This window comes from Agelaius phoeniceus, chromosome 3 (genome assembly GCF_051311805.1).
Source record: "Agelaius phoeniceus isolate bAgePho1 chromosome 3, bAgePho1.hap1, whole genome shotgun sequence".
Classification (NCBI taxonomy): domain Eukaryota; kingdom Metazoa; phylum Chordata; class Aves; order Passeriformes; family Icteridae; genus Agelaius; species Agelaius phoeniceus.
In genome coordinates, this window is record NC_135267.1 from 70,367,862 (window position 1) to 70,394,637 (window position 26,776).

A 26,776-nucleotide genomic window follows, 5' to 3' on the forward strand; every position below is an offset into this window, starting at 1 on the left:
GGCTCTCCATGGCAAACTTAGTGCATCAAACAGGAAATGCTACATTTCTGGGACTCACAGAAAGCCTACAGCCACTGCAGAGGGGACTGAATAAACCAGAGTCTGAAGGTCTGCCAAAGAAAGTCCAAATCCTTTTTCAGCACTGAACACTAATCTTGTAAACTCTCCTGACCAGCTCCTAGATGTAGGAATTTGCTTCTGTTAAAGCTATAATTGATTTAATAAATGAAGATTTTTCATACCTAAACTTACTGCACCACCATATAATCAGTTGGTCTCATCATAAAAGAAACCTCTATTGTTTAAGCCTGGCTTCACAAATATTTGTTCAACAGCATATTGGATTCAACAGGAAGGATGCCTCAGGAGTTCTTTGACTTGAACTTGAGGTTAAAGAAACATGTAACATTTATTCTGGTATTTACCCACAAAGCCCATTTGAATCTGTTTTGAAGAAAAAAGGAATCTTGAAATATCTCTCAGAATCATTAGCTACATATTTTTCTATAAAACGTGCAAAACTTAAACGGCCTGTGTACCTATGTGTGTCAAATAACAATTATTCTCATGTTGTACATCCAAAAAGAAACATCACTACAACCTCTCATTTCTAAATCTTAGACACAAATCCCAGAAAGGCTGAATAAAGGTGCTTTATGAAGTTTTTCAAAATAGGGAGGAAACAGAGCTGTACTGAACAGTCCAGTCTGGGTGGGAGTGGTTTAAAAACTGAATATGATTTGTGGTTGCTGTACCTGTCCCTTGCACTGTCACCAGCCTGCCCAGCCTCTGTCTTCAAATCTTGCAAGTTTGAGAATTTTACCGGAGCTGTGAATAGGATACCAAATTCAGCAAAACTAACAGAACTGAAAGCCTAGCTTTTAAGAGTACAGCCTTAGCATTTTTAAGTGACTATTCCCTTATTTGTAATTTTTTTCTTTTTTTTAATTATAACTGAATATTGATACAGAATTTTTTTTATGACAAAAATGTGACGTGTAAAGAAATGAGGGAGAGCAACAGAATAGCAAGAAGTCCAGCAGAGAAGACCAAAAACAGTACCAAAACCTTTCATTAAGGAAAGAGTAGCTTAATCCTGGTTTGAAGTAGTTGAAATTAATTTAGGAATTGATAAAAAGACTCTATAACAAAGACTTCAAATGCTACCAAAACCAGCTTGTTTCCATTCTGAATGTCTCTTTTTATTTGTAAAGACTGGCATTACAATTGAAAAGGACTCAAAATGGAGTAATGTACACATCATTGGTGTTTCATGATGTAACTGATGGAGTCCCTGAATGGATATTGCTTCAGCTTTGCTTTTAAAAAATAATTTAACAAGAAAATCTTCAACTCCACTATCGATCACAGGTGGCAGAAATGAAAGAAAGAAAAAAAAATAAACTAAAATTACTGTCAAATTCATAACATATATTCATATTGTTGGTTGATGACACTTGTTCCAGATGTACAATAAAGCCCACAACACTTTATTACTATGGATATAATTATTGTGAATGTTTTTTCATGTTGATCAACTTGTTTCTGAAGGTTGTTTTTTGATTGATTTAAACTTGCATAATAAACATGCAATGAAACATTTCTTGTTAAAGTGTTTTTTGCAGCTGTCTTGTATTCATACAAAGATTTCATAAAGTAGCAGTGTTGTATCAGAGCATTACCAAAATAAGAGCAAAAAGCTAAAGAGGAAGGTAAATGTGAAATGAACTTGATGAGAATAACCTAATCTTGTCCTGAGACACTCGAGTCTTGTTAAAAAGATGTGCACAATCAAATCCCTTCCTCCTAAACCCACCAAAACCACAAAATAAATACTAAATTGGAAGGGAAGACAAAGAAAAAAAAATTATGTCATCATGCACTCATCTTCTGCATAGCTCAACCCACATATAGTAAGGCACTATTTCCCCACAACTTAGTGTCCACAACAATCTTTTTATGGTGCTCTGTGAACTATATATAGTTCCTTCCAGGATGATGAAATAAACAGACCAAATGAGTGTTGCTACCATGTCACCCCATGTGTGATCTTTTAGACAAGGGTATCATCTGGCAGTTTCAAAAATAAGCTGTCTCAAGTCTCTACTTGTGTGTGCATGTTATGTATAGGGACATCTTTTGTCTGTGCAAGTGGTTGGTTTGGTTCCAAAGTTGCTGTAATTTTTCATTGTTCTTTACTCCAGTGTCCTCAAAGCAAATACACAAGAAAATAAAAGCGCAGTTGGGTCATTAAAAACAGAGCTTTGGTGCTCCAAAATGCACACAGCTTTGGGGATTTAAGAAATCTTTTAGACATTCCAAAAAGAGCTGGGAAATGGACATTTTTGTCCAGAAATCCTCATTTTTGCTTAGTTGAGCTGGTCTTCATATTGTTTTCGGAAGCAATCACCAGCAGGGAAAAACTCCCAGCATCGTTCTTGATACATTTTCCAAACATATGATTCCTGAAAAAAACACAGTTAAAATTATTTAACTTGATTTAATGAGAAATCATCAACCATTACTTTTTTTTCTCTTTTATTTATATATCACTTCACTTTTTTTTGATTCTGTGCATGCAAGGTTGTTGAACATCAGTCTTCAAGAATCATGTTAATGATTTTGATTAGTTGAGAATAGCTTTTAGGTTTTTGTCACCTGGTCAAAAAGCACTATAGAAATGCACAGAAAGTTTATTTCTTTTTGCACATCAAGGAGCACTGTAAAGCTCAATTAAAGTTGGCCACAAGACAGATAGGGCATGTAGAATATTTTCTGTCATAGAAATTTGACTGAATTTCTGCATCAGTCATTTCAAAACACGTCTACAAAAAATACATAAACCAAAATGACCTTTATAGTCAGTATTTTCTGAGTCAGTGACATTCTTCCTTTCTGATTATTTGTTTGGGTAGGGTTCTGTCTCGAGACATTCCAAAGAATAATAAAGAATATGTTATTTTATTTCTATTTTAATCGCACCACTTAAATGTGGTTTTTATTATGAAAATTTCATGGTAGAAAAGACATAGGTTACACCAGTTACAGAACCATAGAATTACTTAGGCTGGAAAAGACCTTTTAGATCATTGAATCCAACCATAAACTAGTGCCAAGCCTACCACTAAAGCATGCTCCTAGAAGTTATGTAGTATGAAGTATGCTCAATTTTCAAATTATCACCTATCACTATCACAGTATCAAAACTGAATAGTTAGTAGAAACCTGTCTTCAGTGAATACAGTAGGACATACTGCCAAGAAAACAGAAAGTGCATATAAAAAAGACCTTAAAAAAATCTCAGATAGCATGAAATTCTCATGACACATAAAATCTCATACTGGACAAGGCTGAGATTTATGCAAAGAAAATGATTACAGCAGACGTGTCAGAGTTCAGAAAGAGTAAACAATATAGATTTATAGCAAATCATCCTTCTGACCCAAGTCTGTAGGGTTATTCATGTGATACTATTCAGTTCTTTTGTGTTTTGATCTGCAACACAGGAACATTTGCTTGGTCAGCTGAAAGACTATCACTAGGAAAGAAAAAGACTGTAAATGTCATACATTTATTAGTGACTTTTAGTATATTTAAAGGAAGTTGAAGGGGGCACCAGAATTCTGAAAGAATGGAGAAGAACACAGTAGAAACCTCCACAGAAAAGTTCACATATTTTTCATTTTAGATATATGCACAAGTTCTTTCATATGGACTTATTCAGGAATGTAGACATAGAAGATTATATACAGATGATAATAATAAAAGACAAAGACTATTAAAAAAAGGATCAAAAAAGAGAAATTAAGAGTGTTGCTTTCACAGAATACTTCAATGTTCTGTTTGTCATTACTTTTGTTTGTATTTATATTTTGTGGAAATAACAATTTAAAAATACCACGTTCAGATACGAAAAAAGGAATGGAAAGTGCTTCAGAATTGATAAGCCCTAACATAAAGCAACCAAAGTCTTCAGAATTGCTTAGAATGAGAATTAGGTTCCATACCATACAGGGGCTATCCATCAGAAAAATCTTAGTTTTTCCAAGCCTGAATGATTTTTATTTTAGAATCAGCTGACATTAATAGAGTTGTTCAACCTACCTGTCCTGTATGCTCGGTTTCATCTTTGTTAATAAGATACATCAGAAAAAACCTACAAGCAAAGAAACAGCTATCAATAGAGTGTTTGGAAACATTAGGCAAACCACAAGGAGAGGGAAATTCTTCAGCATGTACAGTGATAATGCTGTTCATGGACTTACAAGTTCCAGATTTTTATCTATGATAATATTCTGAGAAAGATTAAACACTTTCCTGTTTACATTCATTGTTCAACGAGTTGTATATTAAAATGCACGATAGTCAGTTCGATTCACTGTAGTTAGCAACTCAGTTTAAACAAAGATTTTCTAAACTTTCTATTCCAAAACTTACAACAGACAACATTTTCTTGCCCATGAAAACCCACTTGGAAGCAGACAGAAAATGGTCATTGGAAATTTCTTCTTTTTCTCTTCCCACACTGAATAAAAAATGCTGAAGATATCTAAGAGATTTCTACTGCTGGAATTACAGGTTGGGAATATTTTAGTAGTGTACACAAGATCAACATGAGCAGAAAAGAATTTCTAATTTAAAAAAAAGCAACATTAGTTTTGAGGGTTTGAGCTGACATTCACTGGGTGATAATTTCAGAATTCCACTCATAAGACACATTCTCTCCAAATATATGTAAAAACATGAAATAGGATCATGCACAGAAAGAAAAAAAAACAATTCCTCGGGCTGAGGCACTTTAAAGCAAATATGCTATAGTATACTATCTATTCAGTATTTATTAAATAGAAACAAAACCCTGTATGGTAGTACTTCCAATGTATTTTGTTTGCACAACCTGTTTTTCAGGTGGAAGGTTTCTATAGCCATGTTTGACTTTGCAGTCTCCTTATTTCGTGCATATACAATGCCAGTTTAAAAACACAAAGACACAATCCATCCCCTGCTTCATACTGACAGCACTAGTATGAAATACACTCTGGCACTGGATTTTAATACACAAGAGGAACAGTATGATAAAGTGGTTATAGACCTGATAATTGTCTTTATTTAGTTTAGTGGTCACTGGTGCTCTGCTTGGATTTTCCAAAGGTGGACCCAATGCCTTTGGTTGATCCCTCTCATGTCCAGTTCCTCATTACAGTTCCCTTACCTCCTTTTGTCCCTGGTTCTCTTAGTCAGCCTCAGCACTCCACACAAAATATTTTGTCCGATGCAAGTTTTTTTTGTCTTACTGCTGTGTTTGTTCTCTCTTTCCATCAGTCTCCAGGCAAGGTCATACCGCTCCTCTGTACCTTACACCCCTCATTCAATTTTACAATTTATGTGACCTCTGCAACCACATATCAAGTTCATTTTTACCTACAACTTCATACAAAATTCTTGTGCCACAACCAAGCTGGAAAGCAGGATATGAAACTTAATTAATTAATTCCTTGCTGTCACTGCCCCAGAATAATATATTCAGAAAGTACAAGTGCACACCAAAGCCAAATAGCACTGACTATTACTTGTGCAAAAGAAGTAACCAGGTACCTGTGGAGGCTGCAAGGATCGTGAGTTAGTGAGGAGTGCATTTTTAGTGTACTCACAAATAATTGGCCAAGTTGTGCTCCTGTAGTGTGTGTGTTTCAAAGCCATGAGGCACTGTATCAAAGTAGTCATTTCCTATTCCACAGATAAAGCACTTCGTCTAGAAGAAAGAATACAGAGCACTTCAACACTACATAAAACACCTGCCCTGCTTTCAGAAAAGGCAAAAAAAAGTGACAATTTTCTTGAAAATGGCAATGCAGCATATATATTATGTGCTGAACAAAAAGGCTTTTCTTTAAATGATTCAGACTGGATAACTCAGTAAAAACACATGACTAGCAGCTTAGCTACCATCAGAATAGCTTCTTACTGTTTAAAAAAACAAATCTTTGCCAGCTCTAAGTGAACAGGTATCAGGAGACAGAATGGCATACAATGATCACAGCTGACTTTTTTAATCTTAAGCAGCACTTACTGTGACACCGGACAATATTTACCTCAATGCTTGTCCAGCTGAAACTGAATATGCTCCAAGTTCACATTACAAAGTGAAGCTGGTTTGCAACACTTTCCTGACTTCTTACACATATACTTCAATGACAGAATAGAAAACCACAAAGTACAAGATACTTCACACATATATTAAGCAAAGAAAATTACATCTGAGATGAAATGTAACATGACAGTGTTAACACCCTGCTTTAGAAACCTCTAGGTTGAGGATCCAAAAGATTTAAATAGCCACAGACATGCAATTCATTATAATTCACATTGCATGGTATCAGACCATGTACAGGACTGTATTTTTCTCTTAGTTTGAAAAACCATCCACTAGCTAAATCATGTTTTGACTGAAAACATATACTCGTGAAATCTGAAAATAGGTATGGTTCAGCAACTGAATGTTCTTACCTCCATGTCTTCCTTAACTTGCTCTTGCTGATCTCTTAACTCACCAAAAGCATCGATAATTAAACCTAGGGTTTAAGTTAAAATGATAGTTAATGGTCAATAACAATCGTGACAAAGAATATCTGGAAATCCAGGGATAACATATCTCTAATAAAGAATATTAAAGGAGAATCTTTGCAGAAAGAATAGAAACCAATATACATTCTGAAGACAACAAAACCATGAAGAAAAGAAAACAAGTCAAAGAAACACCAGCAACATGGCTGGCAGTACCATTTTGAATTATAAAATGGGACAAGTAAACTTTTTTTTATTCCCAGTGCTCTAATCTTGACTTAGTACATTAAGATATACATGGGTTTACAGGGGCCCAAAAGAAAAAATAATCCTGTACATTTAACAGAGATGAGATACTTATTACATGGCAGATACAGAGAGGCCCAGAGCTCCATGCCTCCTCTCTCAAGATGGTTGTCATATAGTACAAGGTTCCACTATTGGAGCTCTGACAAAAGTAAGGGGTCATTTGAGGGAGATCCAGAAAGAAGAACAAAAAGAATCACAGACTATGGCTCACTCTGTAAACTGCTTATAACTTTCCCTTCACTTACTCCAATACAAATAAGGACTAACTCCACAATGACTATTGACACTCCTGTACCCAAATCTGGAGAGTTAAGGACTCTATTCTTCAGCCACTCACAAAATGAAGAAATGAACCACATGAGATATGCCAACTCAGGGTATAAAAAAATTCCACCCTCCCCAAGCCCTTTAAAAAAACCCTGTTACTTGAATAACAGTAATAACCAATTTACCAGAAGTTAAAAGTTGCCTTTTGAATTTCCTCATAGTGAGGGAGAAAGCACCCTTACTGCTGTCAAAATTATCCTAAGTTATCTGTCAGCTGACAGAAAGCAATGAGGTATCAGTATTTATGACAGCAAGTGAACCCAGCAAAACTGTTCATCAATTTTTCCAAAATTGAGAATATAATTCTGTTAACTTGTATGAACTTTCATAAAAAATGACCTTTAGGGCATTCTTGACAATATTTTAAAGCTATAGAAGGGAAACAAACAGGGGTTTAAGTACTTCAGGTAATATCAATAAACATAATTAATGTAAACATAATTTTAAAAATCCTTTACATGCCAAAATATGTAATCCTTGACATGCCAAGGTATCCATTATCCAGATTATAACAGTGAGAAACACTATCAGTCAAATAGTATCACTGAAATTCCAAAGCTAACTAATGGCAGCTAACTTTCCACTGTCATTAACCAGGCTATACTAAAGCTGTTTCATATCAAGCACTTTTTTACTCTTATACATTGTTCAGATAAGGAAGCATTGTACAAAAGAGCAATTTTATGTAAGAAAAGATTTAACCACTTAAAGCTATGGTCCAAGTTTCACACCACTACTACCAATCTGATGATCTGCCAGATGGTCAAGAACTTATGATGTTGGCAGAGGGAATACTGACAGCAGTAGTGATTTTGTCCATTGAAGCTCATGTAGGATGGGTTACACTGAAGGACAATTTGAAGTTGTGCCACAAGATTTCTATAGGAGGCTTTTAGAAAGAGCAATGACAAGACAGAAACTGCAGTGACATCAGTATTCTTAGGGCAAAACATTTATTTTGTTTCTATTGATCCAGTTAGAGCCTGTTGATTTTGCAGAGACCCAGAAGAGCAGTGTATGAGAGTCAGTCGGGTGTGATTTTCTATATAAACCTATCCTTTGTGATCTGCCCTGCTGTTCTGTCTGATTCTTAGGTTTATGATTACCACAGCATTGAGATTTTTGTACTGCTAAATAATGCTTTCAGTCCCACTGTGGGTTACAAAAGCATACCTTGGATAATTGCTAGCAGGATGACAATCACAAAGAAGAAGAAAGTGATGTCAAAGATAATCCGATAGATTTCATATTCGTCTCCTGCTGGATCTTCTATTTCATCACCAATTCCTCCTCCTGCACGTACTCCAACATACATATGAAACATGTAGCACTAGAAAAGACAAAACAAAGGGGTACAAAGGCTGTTTGCAGCTAAAAGCAGAAATACCCAGTGTTACAAATTCAGTAATTGGTAGAACTGGTCTATGGTCTAGGAACTACGACACGTCAAACCATCTTTTTCTCTCCTTTGAGATTATGCATATTTCTGATGGAGGGGAACTGCTACTGTGCAGTAGCATTTCTGAAGCTGCAGTATTTAATGTTCTATCAGGATGTAGCAGTTCAATAAGATCAAAAGTTCAACTACCAGAAGCTCAGCAGCACCCCAGGATTCATGCAAAATCATTTCAGCAGTGTAAATAGGAAATATCACCACCACCATAATCATCTCCTTTTCCAATTTCCCAGCTCAAAAGTGAATGATTTTCCCTCGTTTTAGTGTATCAAATTCAAATTTAAAAATAAACAACCCTCTTCCTCAAGAAAAAATAGAACAAAAAAAAACCCACAACCAAGCAAAACATCTTTGTGAATGCTTGTGCAGAGAATTAGCCTGTGCTAATCACTGAAAATATCTGAGAATAATACTGTGAAACTATGATACGAAAAGTGCTATAATAGGTCTGTCAGAACAGTTGCCTGGGATGCTGACTATACAAAATTTCCAATTTTATCATGTTACAATTTAATAGAAAATTATGGTATCACTCTCTAGAGGTCTAGAGCAGGTGATTGTTTTTTTTTTTCTTTAAGCACCTTTGCAAACTATAGGTAAAGGGTTCTCACCCTCTATCAAAAAATAGAAATGACAATAAGTAACTCCTAAAACCTCACCATACAAAAAAATTCATTCTTCTATTTCTATGACACACTGTCCCCAAAATCCCTTCTGTAAGAAATTGATATAATACCATAGAATGCTGAGCGACCCTTGCCTGAAAAATCTAACAATTTCCAAAGATAATTTATGCTCCAAGACTAAAAGGTAATTATTAACTTAATGAGTGAATGTAGTGTTACTTATTTAAAAGGTTTTGGTTCTTTATTTCTAAAAAGTTATGTATATTAATTTTCTGTTAAATCCCATTTCAAGTCTTAGTGTTTTTACAAGACACAACCCTGATTTTACAGCATATCACATGTTATTCTAACTAATTCCTGTACAATATTATAGCCTTGTGGTATGAGTATTTTCAGAGAAATACAGAGCAGGTCAGATCAGATCACTTCATGAGATCTCATGAGATCTCGACTCCAAGCAGGGCCCACTACAACCTCAGAAAAAATGTTTTAGGCTTTATCCAAGTCAGTTATTTCATACAACTTCCTAAGGATTGAGACTGTAACAACCTCTCTGAGCAACGTGATCCTTTGGCTCCCCTCAGTCAGAACACATTTTTCCACTTTATGTCCAGTCTCCTGCCATGCACATCCTGTTAGGAGCTTGGATGGGTCTTCCCAATAATCTTTCTGCAGACACTGGGAACTCCTCTTATCCACCCTCTACCCTGAGACTTTCTCTTCTCTAAGCCAAACAAGCTCAATTCCCTCCACCTCTTCCCACAGCAAGTGCTCCAGCACCTGACAGTTTAACAGCCCTTCACTGATTCACATTCCATTTTATCTGGTTTTGGTGCGCTGAATGTCCCAAACACGACAAAAATAAACATATGCTACTCTAGTTTGTCTATTTAGTTTAGTTTATCTATTTTAGATGTATCTATTTATTTTATCAAATAAATAGTTTATCTGTTTATTTGGCTTTTAAATGTTGTTGACTCTCTGGAAGAGATTCAATTCATGTTGCATACACACTGAAATACATGTACCATGATTTTTTTACATTATTTTTTTTGAGAGATATTAAGTGCAATGCATCTTGGAAATTCTTTTTGGTTTAAACTCTACCAGTCTAACCCCAAAGCCTGTCACTGTCTTAGTTAGTATAAAATAATTTAAGACAGTTCTGAACACTGTAGTTACCGAACTGTCTATTAAAGATAACTGTGGCAATTCATCTAAGAGAAACTGACAGATTTCAAAGCTTAAACAAGACTTTAAGTATTTTCATTACCTATGAAAATGCTTGCCTATGAATAACTTGTTGAATTTCGAGATTCAGAAGTGCTGCCCTTTAGCCAGGGTATAGCCAAAATAACTACAGCTTGTAGTTATTTTGCATTTTTTGAACAGCTACAGCAAAGTACAGCACCACATTTCTTCTACTCCTTTATAGAGCAGTTTTTTGAGTGTACACAAGATCTATCTATTTGTTGAGGATATTCATCATATTTGTCCCTTTGTTTTCAACTGCAATATTTCCTGCCTGCTGGCTAATGATATCACTGTATGAGTACCAATTAACAAGAAGGTCAGGACAAAACGACAACAGCTTGAGGGAAAAACAAACAAACAAACAAAAAAACCTAAAAACTAGAAAGCAAAACAAGACTTACTGTTAGCATATCATCACATTTCATGTCTGGCATGTCACCATCTTCACTCTTGTTGTAGAACTTGCGGAAAAAATTGAATGCCACTACTGTATACAAGTATACCACTACTGCCAGTAATCCCACTGTTAGGACAAGCTGGAAGACAAAATTACAGAATGGGTGTAACACCACTATGGAATTGTGATTTATCTTTTCTTTAAAAAAAAAAAAGGAAACTAACAATAAACTGTATGTAGTAGCAGCAGGACAACTTTTACTCTTTATATATTTTTGTAATACAGAGTAATATATCTTCATATTCTCACACAAAGATTGTGTATTTCCTTTTTTTTTTTGATCAAACATAATTACAAAGACAAATTACACAGAAAAATAATTACAAAGACAAATCTTATGGATAAATAAAAATAATCATTAATCCAATTATTAGAATCATATGAATTCCCCAAAATCAGATGGAAGACCTGAAAATTCACTACCTAATATAATATTACTATCATCTAGTACATAATTAATTGAAATACAGTTATCTACTAATTTAATAGGAAAGCAACTTTATTTTTTACATGTATGAAATTACATATAGAAAGTACCTTGTTCCTAATATTTTGATATCTGAGAAAAGCAGCAACAAGCAGTCCACTGCTCAACTGCAGCATCATTCCGATTTTGCTCTGAGCTTAATGGAAGCAGCTGGGAGGGAGCTTCAGTATTCTGTAAATTGATATTTCACTTCTGGAGCTCCCAGACTGAAAAAGTTCCTTATAAATAATGCCCCCAGGTAATTTTCTAAAACTTCAGGACTATTTTCAGAAGGGAGAATACCTTTGCTTACAAATCCTACTGTCTAGCTTCATCATCAACTCAAGTTCTAGAGCTCATGATGAAAGAACATTTCTGTTGTCAACCTGCAGAGCGCCTGACTCAAGTAATGAAGTGATCTTTCCTGTGTACTCCTTAAGTAAAAAACTGGAAAGAAGTGACAGTGGATACCTGTTTGCCATTGTGGGTGACTGATGACAGGATAGTTCGTAATGTCTTGAATCCCATTGCAATGTCAAGGAGATGAGCAGCAAAGAAAAAATTGTTGTAATGGCCAAGGACTGACATGGTCATGTACCACGCTAGGTAAAGGAAAGACTAACAGAAAAAACAAGTACATTCAAAATAAAATTTATGGCTTTCATCTTAATTCAAGACAATAAGGAAAAGTAAAAATTTCTCAAACATGCTTTTCTTTAAATAGAAAAAAGTTCTTTTTAAAGAGAGAATTTTCTAGATATTATTGAGAATTTTCTATTCACACAACAATATTAAATCCTCAAACACAAAGTCAAAAAGATATGGGCAAAATCAAGAAATTCAGAATTTATACTATAAAACTAATTTTGGAAATTTTAAACCCTTATTTGTAAATGTCTCTACTGTAAAATAAAATCTGATTTAAATTACTTTTAAAAATAATTTCTAAATAATTACATTAAAATATTAATGCCCAATGTTAGCTACTGACAATTACAGAACCGTGCAGGCAACAAAAGAAATTTTATAATTAAGTATATTTAAGTAACCATGAATGTTAATTTCATCTGATCCTCTATCAATTAATTTTTATTGAACTTAAAGACAAGTACTTATAAGAGAAATTATACTTCATCCCTTAAAAAAAATACTAGGTCCCAAACAGACACTGTTTACAGATCATGCTGTCTCTAGACCTGGAGGCTTACTGTTTGCACTTTTCCTGAGTACCTTCAGATTAGCCTTTCATTTTCCATCTGTCATAGTTCCAAAATAATTTTCCCCAACTTACCAGTAAATTAAGTAACTAGGCAGTTTTCCTTACCAGTAAATTAAGTAACTAGGCAAATGAATAATTGTAAGATGGAAAAATCATATGATGACTGAATTAAACTGCATTTTAACATTCTTGTTTATCTCTCCTTGGTTTTTTTTCTTTTAAAGACTCCCTTTTTCAAATTATTGGAATAATTTGTATCATTCTGTTGCACATCTTACTATTGGTTTCAGTGATACAAATTTAGCAATTCAAGATATATTAACTATATTGATCTGACTGTGCTCCAGGAATATTCAAGTGTTCATTATATTTATGAACAGGAAAAATGGCACTTAGCATTTATAAAGTAAATTTTCTAATTCTACAGTGCAGTACTTTCTTATTGCTTCTAATAAAGCTATCAGAAATAGGGCAGGAATTGACTGAGGTTCTATTAACTACTACCAATGTAACTGAAAATATTTTGACATTGCCTCTTTAAGCTTTCAAGATTTTCTTCTTGTAGTAAAATAAATACATTCCAGAGTATTTCACACCTCTCATTGAAGCACTTTGCATTAACACGTGCTTAGTTCATTTTAGAACATGAATATATACATGTATGTATAAACTGAGAAACTTACATTATCAGTGAAAACAACTCCTAATTTCCACATCTGATACTTAACATCAATGGAATTTAGCCTGTAAAAATTAAGAAAAAAAGCATTTAATAGCAAAACACAACTGGAAAATATTAAACACAATCTGTAGGAAGTGCATTGTCACATAGCAGGAGTCAACAGCTGATCAATTTCTTCAAAAGCTGAAATACAATAGAACCTTGTTCTAATTCAGACTTTTACTCTGGAATGAATCTGGCAAGAAACAAAAAAGCAAAAATCAAATTCAAAAGCACTGTTTTGAATTCATCAGACCTATTGTTGATTGATTTCAAAAATGTTATCATGCATACGAGTGACATAAGCTGTCTTTAAAATCCATGGAGAAAAAAATATTTTATTTTCTTTTTAGTGCGACCCACCTAAGTCTGAAGTAGCTAGCAAAAAAAGGTAACCGAATTTGCACCCTAAAATGCCAATTCTTTACCTTAGTTATTATAGCATACCTTGAGTGACACAATTGGATGACATTAAAGACAGACAAATTTAGATCAGATGAATCTCAGAGCTTGTTCAGAAAATTGACCCATTTTTCTAAGGATATAAGGAAAATAATTAATGAAAACAGGATAATTCTTACCAGTTAATGAGTTTTGACATAGGTACTTAGGAAAATCTTCTATTAATGTTACTTTTTTAAAAGTAGAAAGCATCTCATCAGATAAAAAACATTCTTTATTAACTGTAAACTAGGTAGGAAATACCTTTTTTATTGCACTGTGCCAAAATTTTGTGCCAGACACTTAACAACATCAGCAGGTGATACTTCATCAAGAATGGTGCCCCTTGACCATTACAAAAAAGAAACCACTGAACCAAAACAAACCAATGAGTTATAGGGTGTCTGTCAGCTTTCTGTGTGTCTTGAAGACAGAGCACAGAACAGATTATTTTGAAGTATCCTGCACAAAGCCTCTGTAAGGATCCACCAGGCTTAAGATTGCCAAGTAAATAATCAAAGGAGGAGTTATTTTACATTAGCATCCATAAGGGGAAAGGTTTGAAACTGAGATTCCTTTATGTGCATCAAAGGAACAGGCTGGGAATTTGGATGTTAACAGTGACTGTGCCTGCCTCTCAACCACAACAGCTGAAGTCCCTACCCAGCTGCAGATAATACACTTCTACTCAGACTAACAGACACATCCACACTTTTGTAAATCCTATAGTGTCATCATAGCAAGTACAAATCTTGAGACTTCAGGTGAAAAAACTACTGCAAGTCAAAGTCCTTACTTTTTCACTAGCCATTATGGGCAAGAGATATACTGTCACTTGAGGGAAAAGTCTACTATTTTTCCAGGAACAATTCTGCTCTCTGAGAAACTACAATACTAAAAAGGGGCTTACCCACTCCAGAATATTTTGAAAACCTAGGTCATTGTTTCTCATGGAAAGGAAGAGCAAGACCTTTTAAATTCTTCCACATTCTGAGGCCAACTGCATTCATTGTTTGTACACTTCATATTTAGGATATGGTTTCTCACCAACCTATAAAAACTTCAGATCTTCCAGGAGAAAATTATTTACAATTTTTCTGTTCTTGAAAGTGGATGACTTATGGGAGCATTTGACAGAAGCCCTACTTATTTTCCAATTTAGCCTTATTTCAAAGCTTGCTGCAGATGCTTAAGCCTTATCTGCCTCTTCTATTGACTCTGACTAAACTAATGATCCCACAAACAACAGCAGTTAGAAAGGGAAAGGGAAATAACAATAGCACCCTCTGAAAATTAACTTTCATGTTTGTGCCTTCCACATTATTTTCTCAAATATTCTACATCCATGATGCATCTAATTTAACACCATCCACCCAAAAGAAGAAACAAATTCAATGGAAAAACAGCAGCACTGTCTCCATCTCAGTATGCAAAATTTAACTGTCTTTACTGTCTAATCTACAGGAAAGCTCCAACCACATCATCCTTCTAAGCTGGCTACAGTTAAATAATACTGCAACATATTTAAATAATATAAATATTAAAATATATATACATTTAAATAAATACACTTAAAAATATTCAAGGCTGCATCAATGAGCTGGATGGCTTTTGAAGAGTCAGTAAAATGCAGATTTTTTTAATGCAGTATTATCACTGCAGAAGTTTTTGAAGCATGGTCACCTGCAAGTAGGGTGCTTTAAGTCCCTTGCAAAAAGACAGATGCAATTCCCAGGCTATTTTTCCAAAGGAAAGGGAGAGAAAAAGTAGGAGCTAGGGGTCAAGGAGACTTGTTCAATTGCATTGAAGATGAAAATGCTGCTCAGTGCACTTCCCTCCTGTGTTGTGAGACACAGCTATCCGGGCTCTGCCACCTCTTCCTTGCACAGGCAGAAGCATCAGAGCTGAAACTTACACCAGGTTGCACCATTCTCTATTTTCTTTCCAAATTATTGCAGTAAGGGATCAGTTCCAATGCTTTTTTCTACCTCTTTCTTCACTGCAAGGTAAATACATGTCAAATTTGGAATCTGGAATATGTGTAAGTTTTAGTAGCTTCATTAGTATTCATTTTTGAAACTGTTAAAAAGTGGATGAACATACCTTCCTGAAGAGTATATTTTTTATGCGACTGCTTCTGCAAATTTTTATAATAGTTTTTTATTTTCCTGCAACATATTAATCTGTTATGAATATTAAATGACTCCTCCAGGGAGAACAGGAAAGATGGATGAGGTCATAAATTTTTTTACTGTATATAACATGGAGGAGATATTAGAGATGTTAAAAAAAAAGCATCCTTCAGACATGATTCTTAAATTTAATATTTCATCAGCCTTGTTCAACTGCTCTATTCTGGTCTGTTTTTTCAAGATTATTCACAGAAACATTATTTAAATATTTTTCCTCTCATATTAGTATGAGCACACAGGGAAGGGAAAGTAGTTTTATTTTGGTTTTTATACCAATAATAAAAGTAGTAGGTTTTTTCCTAAACTGAAGCATGGGTCCTACTGCAATCCAGCAGGAGCAAAACAGCATAGAAGAAAGCAATCAGGAAAGTACTACTGCCACAATATTAAATTTTATTTAGTACTGAAATGCCACAGAGTCCTTGAGCTTTTACACTGCACCTGATTGATCGTTCAGACAGACTCCTGATTTATTAATATCCATCTTTTATAAAGATGGATAAAAGAGCCATCCTTACAAAATCAGCTCTTGCTTCAATGCACTTCTAATCTACCAGTAGTCTCACTGCCTACTTCTCATAATTCTTGCACACCCATTGATAAAATGTTTTTAGAGAGAACTTGAAATAAACCCTTAAATCAGAATCTCTGTAGCATTAAAATTCCATCTGTTAAAATATGTTCTATCTAGTTGAATACCTTTTTATAATGCAGAACTGGAAAAAACATTTTTTGCAGTGCTTTATAAAAGCTTGTTCTACAAAGGAGAATTTACTACTCTGAATGTCTAGGGGCTTCTCTTCATTTCTGTCTCCCAAGTGATAGATAAATGCATGGGGAAAACAAGTTATAAAAGGATATGAAGATTAATCATCCAATTCCCAGATTTTACTGGTCACTAGCACTTAAATTTATTTCATCATCTCCTTATAATCAGAACACACAGGGCCATTTTTGCCTATTCTTTCCAGCAGAGCTGAACTGAGAACTTGAAAAGGAGATTCCAGACCAGCTGTGATGACACTATCCAAAGAGTGGGAATGTAATGTATTCAAGCTGCTGTGCACTAAACTAAATCTTCATACATAAAAAACCAGAGAAATCCTGCATATACATTGTCTATAATTAATTAAATTTACTGTATCACACAACATAAGAATTGATTTCTTATGCAAGTATACGTGAGCAACAGATGTTTTGTCTGAATGACAAAGTTGAATGCTTGATTTTAACTTACAAAAAACCCAACAAAATTTAAAAAAAAAGAAACAAACTAAAAATCCCAATTACAAACTGTAGGCAAATGCTTACACAGCAGAAAAGGAGCTATCCTTCTTTGGTTTCTTCTTTTCTCGAGCATCACTAAAATCAAGAGCAGCTTTGTCCATTCCTAGTAATTCGCTGATCCTGTCACGGCCATAGAACTCACCGTATTTATCCATTACCTAAAGTTAGAAGGAATATTCAAAAATATTCATCAGTGGGGTAGATCAGAAGTTATTTGGCCTGGATCTGAAGACAAGAGGTTTAACACATAAGGAGCCTGAAAACAGTGCTTCATGATTATGAATGACATTGTCATCACAAGATCTTGAACATAGATTGAACATAGAGCTGTGGCAAAAAACAATTTTCAGTGAACTTAAACTAGGCCCTATTTCTTTCTAACAAAATTTAACATGTTTCATAAGTAATTTTCCTGGAAATAAATATTTACTTGCTTTCATTCTGACTGAACACACAGCTCCTTCCTAAATATTATCTGTCTCTTCTCATTTCAAAAAGAATAGTCAAATACAAAATTTTTTTAATAAGAAGACCATAACTCAGTGACTCCTGTAGGTGAAGAGGTATTTTGCCAGCTTTCTAATAGGAAAGGCTTTAAATATTTATTGATATTTTTTCAGATTTTTAGAGAAGCTTTTTTTGTAGCAAGCCTGGAAACACTGCTTCATTATATGTATTATTTTGTAGACTGACGATTAAAATACAAATATATATAAAAGAAGACATTCATTGCAAGTAGTACATTTCAAGACAGTTAAATCATACAGTGCAGTTCCTCAGCCAAAGCTAAAGTCACACAACTTAAAACCATACTCCTTTCCTTTTGATTTGAGCCTTTCTTGACCATCTACATTGACAGAACCAATGTAGAATTGTATTTTCTTTCTCAAGAACTCTGTGAGAGCTAATGCTTCCCCTTTGCTTAGACAGACATGTAGAAATCTCTACATAATAACCTAAAAGATGAAAAAAAAATTCCATACCAAAATGAGTGCACAATTCAAAGGAATTTTTTGGTCAGGTTGACCTAAGATTTACAAAGCAGAAGAGCTAAGAGTATTAAAAAGCAGGTTTCCAAAATTATGATACAAGATTGGCATTAAAGTGTGAAGGAGGGGTAAATCTGATCTAATAACATGCACTCTCTCTTTTTCAATTGTGACCAAACACACTAAAAAGATTCTTTTTGCTGTAAGCTATTGTACAAGCATTAGATTTATTTCTTAAGAGCAAGCTGAGAAAACATTCAAAATACCATTTGTAAGAATGCTCAAGCCTAGAGGACTACAGTGGCACAGGGGCAGGCAGGAACCCAAAATATGGATTCACAGTGAATGGATGCTCTGCCTGGTCCCTCCCAGGGCAGCCCCAGGAGAGCCTCAGACCCAAATCTGAAATCCATCAAAATGAGTCACTGGTAAAACTCTCCAGATCATCTGTGAGACTAAGAGGATTACTGCCAAGGGATGCATACACTGTGCATCCCATAAATGGGATTTTATTGGATGTTACAGGGAGAAAGCAAAGATGGAGAAAGGGATGGATTTAGGTGACTTGGGGAAGAAAAACCATGGGAAAACAAAGAGGTAAGGGACAAAAAAGGCCAGTGCATGTATATACCTTTCAGGGAGTTATGGTTGCCTGATTATGCAGTGTACCTAAATATCTCAATTTTTTCTGTCTTCTTATTAATTACTTTTTAACCTATTGGGTGAGAGACAACACCATTTTCTGTGTATGGAGGTGAATACATAAATACGGACAAGACATTTTACATAATTTGCATTATATGTACAAGTACACACAAAATTTTTCATGTAATTTCATGAATGTATTTGAATTCCTGTTTTATACAAAATCTGTATGTAGAAAAAGTTCGAAATATATTAAAAAATAGTTTTAAGAATGTGGTAAGGAATTCTGAGTATTTCAAAATTGTAAATATTGAAATCTACAGTGAATCAGTTATATTTCAAAGAAGTGTAGTCCATATTTCTCCCAACACGAACAGAAATATGCATTAAAATTTTATTTTAACCTCATAAATCTCTTTAAAAAGAAGCCTTACCTTTCTTTTCACAAACTTGTCCCAATAGTTATTTGGAAAAGACCTGAAAAACACAGATAAAAACACAAGATTACATTTTAGACAAATATATACAATTCTGTTTCTATGAGTCTCAATGTGGTGGTTACCACCAGTCAGTCACTCATGAACCTTCTGGAGTGAAAGTTGCCAAATGGTGTTCAGCCTACCATGTAGATGTGAGAAGCAGAGCAGAGCCAATGCCTGCACACAGGATTCTAGAGCAGCTACATCCCACACACAGCCCCACCAGGCAGAGAAACAGAGCTTTGAGTATGTGATGCAAAGCACAGCTCACTTTTGAACTTACAGCAATGCACAACTGTCATCACTGTCCTTGCCAAAACAAACCCATCCCTCTTCCTTTTTTCTTTTATGAAGAGAAATAATTTTAAGGCAAAAATTTGGGAATGCGTAAGATTAAATAGTAAGAGTAAAAATGACAGTAAACATTAGCCTTGTAGGTGCCTGAAAATTTTGCATATCCTTGCTAGAAATATATCTCTAATAATTGTTTATTTTAGACAAGATGGATGATAAGTATGTAACTGGGGAAACAGAAGAGTAATTACTTGCAGGGTTATAATGGGACAGAGTAAGTAAAAACTCACTGTGTGTTGATTACAAGTCTATCCCACTGTCCCTTAATATCATCCTCTGATGGCTGCTCAGTTATATATAGCCCATCAAATTCCAATTTCCTTGCCACTTCCTTTTCTCTCTTAAAAATAACCAGTGGAACCTGCAGTTGAAAGAAAATACAAGAATTATATAAAATGCACTGATATGTCTACAATCTTTAAGAAAAGCCGGTTGTTATGAAGAAACAAGTATCAAAACTGAACAAAGCAAAAAATAGTACTTGAAAAAATTAAAAGACTTAACAATTCCCTAGAACACAGAAAATATATTGATACACTAGGGTCAGGTAATTCAGATTCATTAAACTGCACTGTGCTAAACAGTCGTAAAAAGATGGTCAAAATACCTGAAGAGGGATCCTTCAAATAAAAACAGTTTTTCAGTGCCACAAAAGGATTAGAGGTAGGCAAGTGAAAGAGACCTAAAATATTTTTTTTAATCCTTCAAAATTCTAGTTCCAAATATTATTTTGGGATGGTATTTTTTGATTTCATTTTGATACCCAGAGATGTTAGAGGCTCCTTTTATTTGTTAAAGGATTTTTGAGGTTTCACAGTGGGAAACAAAGTGTTTTGCTGCAGAGAGACCAAAGACTGTGAGCAACAAAAAAGAATTGTCAGCAGCTGAGATACCTAGCCAGGCTATATCTACAACCCTCTTTCATCAGCTGGATGACTTCAAAAGTACATTTCAAGAAGGCAGATGTAAATAGTGGTCCAAGTTGAGTGAATTTTCCTAAGAAATGCGGAAAATACTTTTTTTACCAAAAAAAAGTAAACTTTTTACTTTATCCTACTCTTTCCTGGAACTATTTCACAGATCCCCAAAATTCACCCACCTTGCATTACCCACTTTGACTGCAATAGTAGTCAAGATTGTTACTATTTCAGTATACTCATGGACATGAATATACTGAAATAGTAATAATGAAAATCAAGACTTCTCCAGCAATACAATTACATTAGATACAATAAAAAAGAGTTCCAACACTATTTTCAGACTGCTAAATGAGAAAAATGTAATGGATTTCATGCTGAGCAATATTTAGAAGCAAACCTACCATACACTGGCCTGCAGTTCAGAAGATTTTGGACTTAAAGATCTCCAAAACTGAGACTGAAACCATATTTGGACCATATTTTGGTTTCAGAATTGGAAAGAAGTCAATTAATTAAGATAAATATTGATAAAAATGTTTTTCCCTTCTAGTCAGAGAATAAATGTTCCAAAAAAAAGTAATATAAAAGGTCATAGTAGAAACAAACAAAAAAGCATGAGGCAGGAGAAGAAAACATCTGAAAACCCAGGAACCTAAGCTTTCATGCTGCATGGCAACTCATGCAACAAAAGAATGGTTTAGTATCTATTGACCTGTAGGCATACTTAAAGTAGAGATGAAAATCAACACTAAAAGTAGTAACATGATGAACATTTCCTTGAGCTACAAATGCAGATTGTGTCTTTTAGCACAGGACAAATTACTAGCCATTGAAAGAGGAAAAGAAAAATATTAATATACAGAGATATAAGGACAAATGAGCAGCTGGGTCATATCAAGGGTCCATTTAATTTAGCACTATCCTGCACTTTGACTTATAGCTTTTGCCCTGGAAATGTGTAAAAATGGGGAAGTACATGTCAGATATACTCCTCCCAGCTCCAGAGATTTATGAAATTTGGTTTTCTTAAACCACAATCAGCATTTTGCCAGCCGAAGTGGAATCTTTAGTTTTCAGATCCCTCACAGAGATCTTCTCCAAAATAGTCCTTTAAAAGATGCTTAGGCTCCTGCCAAAACACTACCAGCAGAGTGTGTGTGGAGGAACAGCAGGCATCTTACAGAGCCACAATATGCAGCAGCAGTAGTCCAAAATGCTTCATTCTTTTCAAATTACCTAATTGACAGACTAGTAATGCAGTATCTAAAACTGTCATCTGTGTCATGTGTGTTCACATCTTGTCTTTGGCAGTCACAAGCAGTTTCTGAAGCAGGTTACTGCTGTAACTGTCTGACTGACTGCAAATCAGACTCTGGCCTACAGCCTCCTGAACAGACACATCACCTAACACACACTTTCTGTGTACTTTACACTAACAACTCAGATTTTTTTCACAGAGTGCCCCAACCTGCTTAAGCAGGTTGACTTTAAGTTATACTGCTAGACAGATTAGAAAGTTTAGACCCAGAAAAAAGAGTTCATTTTTTTTCTTACTTTCAAACAATAATACCCTATGATGCAGAAGAATGAGATGACTGTGTGTAGGATGGCCAAAATCCTCAGTGTGGGCTCCATGTAGCCACTGCTTTCTTCCAGGACATAATGCACTGCAATGACCCTCTCATCATCACTTTCCAGGATGTTCAACTTGGTACTTTCACCATCAGATACCACCGGAAGCTCCTTTTCTTCTGTCACAGCAGATGTGGAGACCTGTTTAAAGCAATATTGCAATATTCTTTTGACAGGAGCTTTACAATACTACAAGTTAAGTTCTTGAGCTGAAAAAATGATACCAAAGACAATATAATTGTAAAGAAACTTTAAAGAATTTTTGCTTTTGCATAAAAATGTCCAGAAAGAATACTTCAGCAAGACCTTTTCATCTTGTTACACCAGTTGTGAAAATGTGCTTTTTCTTTCTTTTTTTTTCCACTGTCTGTCCATGTTACCAAATCTGGTCCATGATGAATTTTATCACTTCAAATTCAAGAAAGGGCACAGGCCTCTTAGAAGAAATGCTTGACAGTAGTCTTTATCATCACAGCTTTCTGCCCGAAAATTATTCAAGTCCAAAGTCTCTAGAGTTGCATTAATGTTACTAAAATCTTGACAATATCAGTGATATTCTAGGTAGCTTAAGATCATGTGACTCCCGGCTGTAAAAACCCTTTCAGGAGAGCATAATGGCACAAGAAAACAGCTCAACTGACATGGATTCATTTAAGTTACTTATGAAGGCTCAGCTTGGCAGCTTCACTGTACTGGGAAATGGAGCATCTGAGGCAAGGGTGTGCCTCTCAGCCTGCTGCCTTTGTCCTAGCACAATGCTCTGTCAACAGCTATCTGTGTACTGGAAATCTATTTTTACTTCACACAAACATTTCAGCTGTTACCATGTTAGATTTCTGAAGTGGTAGGATGAAGCAGGTATTTAACATGTTAGGCTAGGCAGTTTTACCATAACATATTGACTACAAAATCCAGATGTTTTCCAGTGTACAATTTAAATAGTAATATTTTTAGAAATTTACCTTATAGAAAAGAAGGATGAAGTTGATGGCAAAAGCAACAAATAACGCCAACATCCTCATGTTGTAAAAGTTTCGTGCAAAATAATTCTGAAAAGAGGACAGAACATAAATACACTTTGCCTAATAAAGATTCAACCATCATTAGTAAGTTGCTGCTGAGAGGGGGTTTTTTGTGGTTATTTTTTTCCCTTATGGAATTTTTAATAGAATTATAAATATAAAAAAAAAAACAACTAACAAACATTTTGAATGATGTACAAGTTCTCTACTACTTGACATGTGCAATAATGAATAAAGGACCTTTCATTTCACTCCATTCATAAAAGATGAAGGATTTCTAATTGCCTCTTACATATTTTTCATTATCCTCTCAATACACTTGGAAACAACACAGAGACATGACAATATAAGAGGAATGTAATAATACAGAAGTCTCTATCTTCCCTGTAATTCAATATTCATAGATAAAGCAAATTGCTACTTTTACCAAAAAAAAAAAAAAAACCTCTGCATATAAGTTTATCTTAAACATCTTCTATTCCTAAATCAACTGCATTTTTACCAGGCCAGCAAAAATTCACATGTGACCTGAGTACCATGAATAGAAATCTTTTCTGACATTTTGATGCTATCAAAAGGACTGCAGAAATGTACCTTTTCCCTTCCTGACAACACACAAACCTTTACAGCACACATTTTGAATATTTTAACACTCCTACAGGAATTCTGCCATTTTTCAGCCCTAATCATAGATGACTATTAGTGAAATATAAAATGAGACTATTAGAAAAAAATTTAGCTAAATTCACATGATTGCAATGGGAATTGCAGCCTAAAAGTGAATCTCAGTTCAAAAGCCAAATTTAAGATTTTGACTGCAGCTTTGTAGCTTTGCTATGTTCTCATACCAGAAGTAGGCCATCCTTACACAATTATATATTATATACATAGCAAAAGTGTACTTCTTTTTGCTTTGCATTTCACTCTGGTCTCAGAGAATATGAATGGATTTTAAGCAGCTATGGAGCAAATGTTATCTGATATTTTACTGAGAGACTCTCAGATGCAGTTTTACAGTTTCATATAGTCTTATTTTCTACAGGTTTTGAAAAGCTTGAAAAATACTGATTTGCTATTTCACAAAAAAAAAAAAATCTGCAACATCTTTTCTTATTCACTTCAGGTTAAGCATTGTATCTTAGTTGATTGTTTTTAAAGGAAAACTTGTAATTTCCCAAAGGTGTCTCTCAGGGAAGGAGAAATCCTACTGTTTCACTGGCTGCTGTAAAAATTCAGGATTTTACTACCATAAAAATGCATGGATGTTTTCCATGATACACAGGCATCTCTGAATGTCCAGGTTTGAGATAATAATGGTCTTCCTAAGAATTGATATCTTGTATACTAAGTTATTTGCGTGTTTCTTTTCTCTAATATTCCCATTAAACCTTTTCTTCATTGTTCTCTTTAAGGACAATGGTGGATAGAAGAATGTGGTCCACCAGATGCCATTTGTCTTTATATTGTTAGAATATTGTGGTATGTGTCTTGGCCAACAGCTAAACATGTAAGTTAGATAACAACTTACAAGAAGTTTCTGCTGATATGCAATGATATTCTTCCAGAAAACTGATTCCTGAACTTCTGGTTCTCCATATCTGTGCGTATGCAGTTGTCTTAATTTCTGTTTCCCTTTGTCTTCCTTGGTTTTCTCTTCTTTTTCTCCATCTTCTCCTCTTAGGATAAAAACGAAGGCAAAATAGTATGTCAAATTAATAAAATTGCTAAATTAAAATCACACCCTGAAATAGACTTTTTTGTGAAAAACACCCTGAAATTCTGTCTTTTAATGAGGCTCAAGTTGCCATGACTCATGCAGTTCATGCACATGACAAATATCCCTCTTCAGTCCAAAGTGCTGGCAAGGGTGACAGTCTGGTTAAGGCCACAGATGAACTTACTGGTTCAGCACCCTGAAGTGGAAATGTTAGCTGGTAGAGGCAGGTAATCAAAAATCTGCCAACCTTGCTATCAGAGGTTCTTCATAACTATGCAGCTGATTCTTGCAGTGACAAAATGTCTGTAAGCTGGCAGCTCTATGTCTGCATGAGTGCCTACATGTTTAAACGCTCCCCTCCAACCTCATGCACTTAAACAATCCAGTTCCCACAAAGGCTGCAGAAATCTTTGGTTCTTCTTGCACTTACAAGTCAAACCTCAAGTTTTAAATTCTGCATTTCTGCCCACCTGATGAAGTTGTAAGTACCCACTCCAGGAGGAGATGAAGTAAGATTTTGTCAGCATCTGGTGTGTGAGTATCACCATGCTGTCTCATTAGAGAAAGTCAGAGTTCACAGACTGCCTTCTCCAAATACATGATCTAAAGAACTGTGAATTGTCTTAGAAGTTAATTTGAACTGTCAGCATGATAGATGAAAAGATCACAGAAGTCTATTTGAAGCCAAACCAGAGTGAGAGGCAACTTCTAAATTACATTATTTATTTCTCTGTTCCTATCTACAAACAGAATGACTGATGTCCAAAGCAGGCTCCTCTTCCTAGAAGACATTTGATAAACTTTCACTTGAAAGTTTGTCATGTCAGGAGTAGCTGCAGGGCAGCTAATAGTGCCAGGTACTGTACTCTTGGCAGAGAATAAAAGTATTACTGCAACTCACACAGTCAAGCAGAGCAATCAACAGTGAATGACCTTCAAAAGTCAGGAAGACTTCCCCTCACCAAGTTATAGTGGCCAAGTTAGAAATTTGCTGCACTGATTAAGAAGACGAGTTTTTGTTATGGACAAGTGCTTGTCATCCCAGAAGAGCAGTAATTATTAGAGTTTGAGACTAAGGGATCTTCTTAGAATTTTGACAGTGATAAATCAGATACAGAAACTGTACATAGAAATGTACATGTATCAGGAATCATAAAATACAGGGATGGAGATTCACAGTTTTTACTGGTTAAAACCAAGCACTATATTTTGCTTTCCACTATTTTATTCTGAGTTAATAACATTAACATTAGATTTTAACATGAACTAAAAAGGTTTAAATTATTATTGATCAAATATCTTCATAAAGATGTGAGAGTACTCTGTAATTCATTAAAATTGTACTGGAATGTTAAGGTTTTGCAAAATGCAAATAACTCAAAACATGTCATAGCAAATGGGAGAGAGTAAAGCAGATTCAGTCTCTATCACTGATGGATAGCAGGTCTCTGGAATTCAGGTGCTCTTAGAAAGTTTTCAAAAAATTTTTTTTTCCAGTTTTAAGATTTGCCAAGGGAAAAAAAAATCAATTAAGCACATTCTAAAAGAAATTAAATAGAAATTAAAGGGAGATTACAAAGGATGCTTCTGGGAAGGGAAATTATAGAATCATAGTGGTGCTTATAGGGCATTTCCTTGCAAATGTGCACAGATGAGGAGAATTGTTTAAAAAAGCACCCCAGCCTAATTGGAATGAGAA

The 26,776-nt window shown here is 34.9% G+C and overlaps 1 protein-coding gene across 6 annotated transcripts in view; it reads right to left on the bottom strand.

Annotated features, from left to right (window-relative positions):
- Nucleotides 1–1,177: 1,177 nt before the first annotated feature.
- RYR2 (ryanodine receptor 2) overlaps nucleotides 1,178–26,776 on the bottom strand; it is a 384,358-nt gene continuing 358,759 nt past the window's right edge. For all 6 annotated transcript variants that reach the window (XM_077175563.1, XM_077175560.1, XM_077175562.1 and 3 more), the window contains 14 exons: nucleotides 24,889–25,036; nucleotides 23,301–23,387; nucleotides 22,261–22,479; nucleotides 20,017–20,147; nucleotides 19,388–19,430; nucleotides 17,344–17,477; nucleotides 13,362–13,422; nucleotides 11,931–12,077; nucleotides 10,938–11,072; nucleotides 8,374–8,530; nucleotides 6,508–6,572; nucleotides 5,652–5,752; nucleotides 4,105–4,156; nucleotides 1,178–2,465 (listed from right to left, as the gene is read on the bottom strand). In XM_077175563.1, coding sequence (XP_077031678.1) covers nucleotides 2,370–2,465; nucleotides 4,105–4,156; nucleotides 5,652–5,752; nucleotides 6,508–6,572; nucleotides 8,374–8,530; nucleotides 10,938–11,072; nucleotides 11,931–12,077; nucleotides 13,362–13,422; nucleotides 17,344–17,477; nucleotides 19,388–19,430; nucleotides 20,017–20,147; nucleotides 22,261–22,479; nucleotides 23,301–23,387; nucleotides 24,889–25,036 — 1,576 coding nt within the window. In that variant the 3' untranslated portion in view covers nucleotides 1,178–2,369. The remainder of the gene's footprint in view (nucleotides 2,466–4,104; nucleotides 4,157–5,651; nucleotides 5,753–6,507; nucleotides 6,573–8,373; nucleotides 8,531–10,937; nucleotides 11,073–11,930; nucleotides 12,078–13,361; nucleotides 13,423–17,343; nucleotides 17,478–19,387; nucleotides 19,431–20,016; nucleotides 20,148–22,260; nucleotides 22,480–23,300; nucleotides 23,388–24,888; nucleotides 25,037–26,776) is intronic.